The following is a 9,677-nucleotide window of genomic DNA, read 5'->3' as shown; positions in this document are numbered from 1 at the left end:
CTGCAGACACACCTGCAGACACACCTACAGACACACCTGCAGACACAACTGCAGACACACCTACAGACACATAAGCAACTCTCTAACACACATTAGTTTAACATTAGTTACAAATAAACATCCATAACCTTTACCTAAACTCCTGTGACAGTTAGTAATGTTGCCTCACAGCAAGAATGTCCAGGGTTCAAGCACTGGTCTGGACCTGGGGTCATTCTGTGTGAAGTTTGCATGTTCTCCTTGTGTTTTCTCTGGGTACTCTGGTTTCAGCTGAGTTCAGCCCCAGGCCTCTCTTGGAAAGGAGGTCTGTGATCTCAATGGAATTTCTCTGGTTAAATAAAGGCTAATAAATGAATAATGTTGTGATATAGGGGGTGTAATATTGATTAATTATGAGTTATGCTCATAATGCTATAAATGAGGGCACCACCTCATCAGAGGAAAAACAATAATTTTATAAATTATCTACTAATAAGTCTCTTGAACCCCAAAAATGTGAATTGTTCACCTGTTTCAAAGTAACATTTCTGTTAAACACACACAGAAAGGATAAAATAATCACCTATTCTTTTAAGATTTTGTGTATTTTATTACAAAAATACAATGATCTGTGATATATAAATGATTATATATGCAAACTGAAACTGCTAAAATACAACATTAAAAGGTATAAAATGGATCTGTGAGATTATACCAGATATCAAATGACTGAAACTTTAAAAGGCAGATGTTAAAAATGTAAATATTTCTAAAGCTAAACTACATTTTTGTCAGATAATTATTGTGATGTCAGGTCACCAGCATGCAGATGAAACCATGAGTTTTACTGCGTTTTTTTTAACAGCTTCCAGGTGGATACCAGACAGATGTTGCAGGTGCCTTTGAGCCAACTCGGAAGTTGAGACCTCCCAGGTTGCCTTGGCTATGACGGCATTCGCTTTCTTTCTGGATCTGGTTCCATGGTTATCTGTTTGGATAAGTTACGCACAGGCGTGCTGGGAAGATGACTTATATCTCAGTTCTGGTTCTGGTTGTGCAGGTTCTGGAGCTCTTGCATCACCGAACAGAAAATAAAAAAATGCAAATTTTTATTGCCAAAAATGCTTTTATTGAAGAGCACAAAAGTTTAACAATGCATCGTTCAATTTCTAGAGAAAAAGTTAATATTTAACTTGAAGTTTGTGAGAAAGTTACACATTTCAAGAGGAAATAAATACATTTACACAAAAAGATTCCTATTAGGCCAGTTTGAGAGTCTCTTTAACCATGACACCAATTCCATCGAACACTTTGTGAATGGGAGCGTTGCACATGAAGGCGCAGGTGGTCACCAGCTTATTTTTGACATCAACGTGAGCTTCCTCCACGTCTTTGTTCACATGTTTGCAGCCCATCTTCTTCACAGCGCCGGCTGTCTGAGCGTACGGCCACCTGAGGAGGAAAAGAAGAGAAACCGTGACTGAAACGGTTTCATGTTTATTACTGTTTCTTGTCTCTTGAACTGAAAGTAGTTCACCCACTTGTCACTCTCTTTGTCCTGCCCCACAGTGAGCTCACAGCCAGGCAGCATCTTTGCAGCCAGCACTGGGGAGATGCAGCACATGCCCAGAGGTTTTCCAGCTTTGTGGAATGCCTTGATGGTCTTCTCTAGATGTGGCAGGACGGTGCAGTCCGTGCTCTTCACAGCCCAGTCACTAAGGTTCTTAGCCACGCCAAACCCACCTGATTGAGCACAAAACAACGAGGTTAAACCGCTTCATTAGACAGAGAGGAGTCAAAGTGTTGATCTGAAGCAGCCTCACCTGGTAAGATGGCAGCATCGAAGGCTGAGACGTCTAACTTGGCCAGATCTGTCACGTCACCTCTGGCGATTCGGGCACTTTCCTGCAGGATGTTCCTCTTCTCCTCAGTGGGTTTCCCCTCACAGTGGTTCACAACATGCATCTGATCTGCATCTGGAGCAAACATCTGCACCTGATACCAAACACAAGCATGCTCGGTTTAACATCAGACACATGACTGTAGCAGATGTGACAGAATCCAGACTCTTGTTCAGTTAAATACACCTGAACAAGTTTAACTCTTACTTTTGCTCCAGCTCGACTCAGATGGACGAGGATGGCTGAAGCCTCGTGGATCTCTGTGCCATCGTAGACTCCACAGCCTGCCAGAATAACTGCAACACGCTTGGCCATGATTACTGAAACGCACACACACAGAAAAAAAATGTTCATTTAAATATATCAAACCCCCCATGAACCTTTTTTGTTTGTTTGTTTGATAATGAGGTAAGTTCCTCATGTTTCTCTGTAAGCTCTCACTCTAGACAACAGGAGTATCCTCTGAGAACAGCTCAGTTGCCACCTGCTGTTTGTTTATATAAAAAATTTACAGAGCTAGGTGAGAAATTCACAGATCCCAGGGGACCTGCTGCTGCTGCCAGGTAACACTGCTGACACCAGTGGAGACAACTTACAAACAGACAATACGGTGTGCTGTCTGTGCAAGACTCAGCTATAAACACATAAAAACATCAAATTAAGTTGTATAAAATGTGTCGTCATTTTCTTGAGGGATTTACCTTTAGTGCAATTTTGCTCTATTGTTTTACAAAAAACAAATATGATCCAAAATGTATTTATTTGTTCTTAAAACGTGAAAAACAATCCCTCAGAGTAAACAAAATCCAGTACAAAGCAGATCTTCCTACCTTGAGCAGGTCTAGTTGTTGGTGGTCTGCGGTTGAACACGGTGTGAGCAGGAGCTCTTCAGTGGAGGTTTGAAAGCTGAAGTGGTTGCAGATCATCTTATAGTTCTGCCTCTTCCGTCTCCTCCCACTTCACCATGACATCATGAACTTACCAGAACAGCTTCAATAGTTAATGTTTAATCTGAAATACTGGGTTATTCTCCTTAATGGCTCTGTTAAAATAACAATAAAACTTACTCTGTGATATCAAGATGTTTAACACTAAAAGACAGCAGGAGGCAGGATAACAAAAAAATTCTAATTTGGTATTTTATTTTAATAATAACAATAATAATAATAATAATAATAATAATACATTTTATTTGTGTAAAGCTTTTCTACATGCTCAAAGGCATTTTACATGAGTTAAATATATAATATTAACAATGCATAACACATAAAAACGCAGTAAAACATTTAAAAAGAGAAAATTTAAACATTAAATGCAAGAAAACTGCAAACAAATGTTATCACAGTTTCATTTTCACCGAAGAACAGTTTATTTATTTCAACTTAGAGAAATATTGTTGCTCATTTTGCATACATTTTCTTTAACACATAAACATGAAATTAATTCTCATTTCCTTATTATATCCTTATATTCCTTCTTATTCCTATTTCCTGGTATTATTCCCTTCAAGCTTTTTTTTCCTTATTCTTCCTGTCAAGTCATATAATAATGTGACACATCCCAGATGGTTATTAAGGAAATGAAGTCAACCTGAAACTTGGGAGGAACTCTTTAGTCCACCCCCAGCTATAAATTCCCAGCAAAGCGGGGCAGCTGTGTTTCTCAAATGTCTCCTGTGTTTGACTCACGGCTCTATAAAAGTCCGTCTCAGGTCAGAAAAACACTGCTGCCATGGCTCACTCCAACTCACTTCACCTTTCTGTCGGCATCCTGGGCATCTTTGGTGGTAGGTTTTCCTTTCATTCTTTTTATATAAATTTCATACATTACTTTTTCCATTGTTGGGTCTCACTTTGAAAAACCCAGTAAATAGGAAAGAGTAACACTAACAAAAGATTACATGAATGAATTGGGCTTCAGTACGGAAAACAATAAAATGTTCATTGAACATCTAATGAGTAAAATATTTAGCTATTACCTTTGTTAAATAAAACAAATACTTTCAGAGACTGATCAAAATCATGAACAAATATAGTGAACACAATTTACTGTATACATTTATAAACTGACATGATTTAACAGGTTTTTGAATTCTGAAATCATTAACTTGTCTCCACCTCTCTGGATCAGTTAATATGAGCAACAAGACATGTATCATATTTGCAGAATATTTTTATTCTCAGGCCAGAGGAACTGAAAGCAACAGACTGCACTCAATAAAAAGGTGACATTTATTTACAGTGATGACTCAGCAAGAAACAGATCTGCAGAGGATGGAGACAGGCGAGTATGGAGTCCAGAAGGTAATGTTAATACGGAAGGAGAGGATGAAGCATTCCCAGTAAGTATGGAGGCTGAGAAGGTGGTGATGCAGCAGGTAGGTTTACTGGTAACAATTGGTTAGGTAGCAGACTAGCAGGAGGCTGATGGGAAGTTGGCACCAAGAGTTCCAGGGTATAGACGAGTGATGGCGAGATGAAGGTTCATGAAGCACTGAGGCTTTCCATATACTAGCTCGATTTATCAGCCATTGCACCATGGCACTTCATTTGCTGTACTGCGCCATCAAGTGGACTATAAATGTAAAACAGGAAGATAGATTATACAAGCATAGCTGGTTTGTGAAGCTTTAAGTTGAATAAAAGAAAAAAATCATGTTTGTTAGGATCTCAAACAAAGTCTAAATTTGATCTGCAAATGATCTTAATCCGTCTTTATGATGATGGTGATGATGGATTTTTTTTGTCTGCCCCTTATATTTCGAGACTCGTGCATACAAACGAGCCAGTTCTTGATTCGGTCAAGTGGTATGGCCCGCTAGCGAGGCCTCGAACGTCACTACATGCGTCATCAAGACACGCCTTGATACATGCTCCACATAAATCCTCTTGGATTAAGCAACAAACGCTTCAAAGCCTCGACACAGAAGGACGCGTCACTAGTATATGCCTTACATGGAAGCATGGAAGAAAACATGAACTCCAAAGCAGGCCTTTCCAGAAACCAGGACTAGGGGCAACTAGAAAAACATAATTAGTATTAATTAATAATATAATTAATCTTTCATCTGACCTTCACATAGGGCTATCCCCAATATCAGTTGATATCCAAATGTTCCAGCATTGAGAAGAACAAATCCTCAGGCCTTTATATCCCAGGAGCTCATCAGTGAGATGGGCCACAGCTGCTGCTTGGTGACACCACCGCGCCACTCAGGAAGTTGCATGGGATGAGAAACCTAGAATCCCCACAAAATTATGCTATAAAACTGGATGTTCTTGTTAAAAATGGATTAAAGGATTAAACTATATTGAACCTCTGTTTTGATTATTACTCCACTGTTCTCTGTTTTGTTTTAAGGCTCCCTCCTGCTTTTGGTGAACAGCTATGCCAGCTCTCCTCAAAATGACTTCATCCCCCACACTGCACTGGGGATTTTGCTTCTCATTATCTCAGCCCTCATAGCTTATGCAGGTTTGACTTAAAAGTATACAAATATTCACTCACATATATTATTTTTGCTGCCTGTTTCCAGCCTCCTAACTCTTCCTTTTTCTCTGTCCTAGGTGTCTATCACAGTCTGTCCCATGCCCAGCTGTTTTCCACTCTGTGTCTGACTATCTCTGCTCTGTGGTGTGGTTCAGGTCTGGTCTACATTCTGGTTGGACAGGGAGTGTTGCAGCTCACAGATCTGAAGTCTTCATTGGTCCCAGGCCTGGCAGCATTTACCTTAGCCCTGTTCGTCATCGGTAGTGTAGCGCTCTTTGTAAAGAAACCAGTCCTGGTCCTCATAGGGATGGGCATTTCTTTGGCCTGCGCCCATCAAATAGCTGCTCTGTGTGCTGTGGGGTTTGGCCAGTCTGCCACTGCTACTAACTACCTTCTCGTCTGTTTAGTGTGTCTTTATTTTGGCTTTGGACGTCTTCTGCCCATGATCACTCATGGTAAAGTGAGACCACCAGGCACAGGTTTGAAGCAGAAAGCTGAGCTGAAAATGGAGCAGAACCAGGCGTGTGCTGGTGCAGCAAGTGTAGGTTTAGTGATGAACTTGTTATCTGCCTCTGTATTAGCCTGTCCCCTGTTGGGTGTGGTACCCACACTCTTTGTTGGTCATGTTCCCTGGCTGTGGACAGCTGGAGTCTTCCAGCTTGTCATGTGTGTCCTCTTTTATCGAGCCATGGACACACTAGCTGCCACTTTCTATGGTTTTACTGCCCTGCTGAAATTTGCAGAAGGCTACAGTGCTTTGTTGTCTCTGTACTCCATTCAGCCTTTCTCTCCCGTTCCCTTCCCTGTTGTCTTTGCAGTGCTCTTCTCTGTTCTGTCACTGTTCAGTTGTCAAAAGAGCCTGCTGGAGGGGATATACCAATTATTCTTTGTAGCATATTGTATTTCCATTGCAGCACAACCTAAAGGCTTCTTCCAAGGAGGCACTCAGGGAGTTCAGGGAGCTATATTTGTAGCTACAGCATTACTGCTTTTTATTACTACATTCAACATGGTCTCAAGCACCTTAATTCCCACAGGGCGAAGTATTTTCAGAACTTTATTGACTAGGATGCAGAAGGTTACACTCAGATCTCTCGATAAAGAGCAGCATGTACCTCACCTGGGCTACTCCAAATATGCTGATGCAGAGGTGTTGGGTCACGCCTGCAATGTTCTGGCAGCCTTTGCCATCACATCCACTGTTGGTGACAGAAACCCTCTGACTCTGCTGGTTCTGCCCTGGGCAGTGATGGCTGGTGGGGTGCTGCAGCTCCTGTGTGGCTCAGTAGCGTTTGCTCGAGGTAAAACCTTTGAGAGCACTGTTTTTATGCTCTATGGTATGATGTGGACAGTGTGGGGTTTGACGCGGTACGGTGGTCTGTACGGTGAAACTAGAGGCTTCAATGTGGCTGTTGGGATCATTAGCTTCATGTTGTTTAACCTACTGGTGACAGTTGCAGCATTGTTTGTAAATGTTGCCTGGTTTGTCTACGCGTTTACCTTCCAGCTCATTCTCATCAGCTTCCTGTTGGATGCAGTAGGTTCACTGCCGTACGGTTACGACATCGGTGTCACAATCATCTTTGGTCTCATTAGCTTTTATTGTTTCCTGGCTCACCTTTTCAACAGCACCTTTAAGTCCCCACAAATCCCCTTAGGTAGCCCTCTTGTCAACGTGGGTGGTGTTGGAGGAGGGACAGATGTGTGTCCACATGTCCCAGCACGCAAAGCAATATCGGTCAAACAGATTGCAGGTGAGGGAATAATGAATATGGCACTGATTTCTAATGAAACACCTGTTTACATGCAGGACCTGAACTCACTTTTTCTTGTGTGCAGAGATCATGAAAAACGGTGGCATTTGTGGAATGCCAACAGACACCGTCTATGTTCTGGTAGCAGCCTGCAACAGACCAGATGCTGTCGTCAAAGCTTACAAGTAAGTTTTCATTGTTATGAAAGTAATTACAATTTATAAATAGTATGATTTCCTCTTATTTATTGTTGTTGTTTGGCTTTCGGGTTAAAAAGCAGGCTCAGGACCGACCCATGTCCTTGTGGATCTCGTCTGTCAAGCAGCTGGAACCTGTGAGGCACCTGCTGAGCCCTCTGCTGCTGGACTTCATGGAAGCTGCGTGGCCATCATCCATCAGCATGGTCATACCCAGAGGTGGGAGATTCTTTATTTACTTTTAAAACACTTTGTGTATGTGTGTGTATTCAATTCAATTCAATTAGGTTTATTTATATAGCGCCATATCACAACAAAGTTGTCTCAGGGCACTTTACAGGGACATACACATACATAGAAAAGCCAATTAGTAAAGAAGTTCTCTATCTAAGGAAGACATCAGACTTGAATCTTTACTTTATCACAGTTTCCCATTCTGAGCAAGCGCAATGGCAACAGTGGAAAGAAAAAACTCCCTTTTAAAAAGAAGAAACCTCCAGGCAGAAGCAAGCTCAGGACAAGCAGCCATCTGTTTTGACCGGCTGGTTTGAGAGGACAGGAAGGAGAGACAGATGAACACAGAATGGTACGCCCAGATACAGGTGCAGGTGTACCTGAAAGACAAAAAACACAAGTTAAGATAGAAAAAATAATTACAAACACAAAACAGGTTGAGCAGAGTAAGTAAAGAAAGTAGTATAGTGAAAAGATGTGGTCAGTTTGTCCTCCAGCAGTCTACGCCTATAGCAGCATAACTAAGGGACAGCTCAGGAAACTCAAGCCAACCCTAGGATTTAGCAAAAAGGAATGTCTTAAAACTGGATAACGTGTCAGCCTCGCAAATAGAAACTAGAAGCTGGTTCCACAAGAGAGGAGCCTGATAACTGAAGGTCCTGCTTCCCATTCTGGTTTTGGAAACTCTAGGAACTGCAAGTAAACCTGCAGTCTGAGAGCGAAGTGACCTGTTGGGAAAATATGAAAAAATAAGATCTGTAATATAAGATGGAGCTAGGTTGCCGAGAGCTTTGTAGGCTAGAAGTAAGATTTTGAAATCAATTCTGGATTTGACAGGGAACCAGTGGAGAGAAACTAAAACTGAAGAGATATTATCTCTCCTACTAACTCCAGTTAAGACTCTGGATTAACTGACGATGTTTTAAAGAAGTATTTTAGAGCTGTTCCTGTAATCCCAATATCATATTCAAGTCTCTGTAATAGAATATTATGATCAACTGTATCAAATGCAGCACTGAGGTCTAACGGGACCAGTATAGACACAAGTCTATTGTCTGAGGCCATGAGAATATCATTAGTGACTTTTACTATTGCTGTTTCTGTGCTATGATGAACTCTAAACCCTGACTGAAACTCTTCAAACAGATTATTTCTTTGTAGATGTTCATGCAACTGACTTGCAACTATTTTTCTCTAGAAATTTTTAGATGAAAGTTAGATTAGTTATAGGTCTATAATTGGCTAGGATTTCTGAATCAAGGTCAGACTTCTTAAGTAAAGGTTCAATCACAGCAGCCTTAAAGCGCTGTGGTACATAACCATCCATTAAAAACAAATTAAGCAAATCTAAAATGTGGACATTAATTAGGGGAAACATCTCTTTCAACAGTCTAGTTGGGATGAGATCTAGCAAACATGTGGATGGTTTGGATGAAGATATTATTTTTAACAATTCCGAAAGCTCAACAGGACAAAAACAGTCCAAACATAAATCAGGCTACAGCAACGTCTCCAAAGCCGCACCATCCAACAGGGAACCAGACATAGCAGTAGGAAGGCCGGTCCAAATTTTCTCTCTAATTGAAATAATTTTATTTATAAAGAATCTCATGAAGTCATTACTGTTTATAGTTGTAGGGATATTTTCTTCAACAGAGATGGGACTTTTAATTAGTCTAGCTGTAGTACTGAACATAAACCTAGGGTTATTTTATTCTCATCTATTAAAGATGAATAATATAAAGTTCTAGCTTTACAGAGGACTTTCTTATATGTTAGCATGGGTTACTCGAGCACAGCAGGGTTTTATAAAGAATATGTTGTTTTTGTTGAGTCCTGCAGGTCCCTGGATGGATATTTTTGGTTTAGGAGATGCTGCCAAACACATAGGAACTCCACAAAGTATTGCCATCAGAAGCCCAGACTGTGCAGTAGCAACACATCTCATAAACCTGGTAAAACACATGAACATTGATTAATGAACAATATTCATTAAATTGTGTAAAATGAAGTCATTAGAATTTTTGATGAGGAATTGTTTGTGCTTCTCAGGTCGGACCCATTGCTGTCACTTCAGCCAACCCAACAGGAGAGGCAGACACAACCCACCATAACCAAGTTTA

General features: G+C 40.8%; 2 protein-coding genes across 2 annotated transcripts in view; one reads left to right on the top strand and one right to left on the bottom strand.

Moving 5' to 3' along the window:
* Nucleotides 1-1,242: 1,242 nt before the first annotated feature.
* On the bottom strand, nucleotides 1,243-2,768 carry si:ch211-153b23.5 (uncharacterized protein LOC321177 homolog; the record flags this gene model as incomplete). Its single annotated transcript, XM_037675899.1, is given in 5 exon segments — nucleotides 1,243-1,431; nucleotides 1,521-1,722; nucleotides 1,803-1,974; nucleotides 2,088-2,200; nucleotides 2,711-2,768. Coding segments are annotated over 4 exon segments (671 nt in total), but the record flags the coding sequence as incomplete, so codon positions are not given.
* Nucleotides 2,769-3,611: 843 nt separating this feature from the next.
* The window catches only part of si:ch211-153b23.4 (uncharacterized protein LOC335392 homolog), a 6,686-nt gene continuing 620 nt past the window's right edge, over nucleotides 3,612-9,677 (top strand). The window contains exons 1-7 of the mRNA XM_037675069.1: nucleotides 3,612-3,666; nucleotides 5,241-5,354; nucleotides 5,447-7,123; nucleotides 7,209-7,308; nucleotides 7,391-7,539; nucleotides 9,397-9,509; nucleotides 9,607-9,648. Of these exons, the coding sequence (XP_037530997.1) occupies nucleotides 3,612-3,666; nucleotides 5,241-5,354; nucleotides 5,447-7,123; nucleotides 7,209-7,308; nucleotides 7,391-7,539; nucleotides 9,397-9,509; nucleotides 9,607-9,648 (2,250 nt within the window). The remainder of the gene's footprint in view (nucleotides 3,667-5,240; nucleotides 5,355-5,446; nucleotides 7,124-7,208; nucleotides 7,309-7,390; nucleotides 7,540-9,396; nucleotides 9,510-9,606; nucleotides 9,649-9,677) is intronic.

The sequence above is a fragment of the Nematolebias whitei genome, chromosome 4 (assembly GCF_014905685.2).
Source record: "Nematolebias whitei isolate Nwh7 chromosome 4, NemWhi1, whole genome shotgun sequence".
NCBI lineage: Eukaryota > Metazoa > Chordata > Actinopteri > Cyprinodontiformes > Rivulidae > Nematolebias > Nematolebias whitei.
This window is presented reverse-complemented; position numbering and strand designations above follow the sequence as displayed.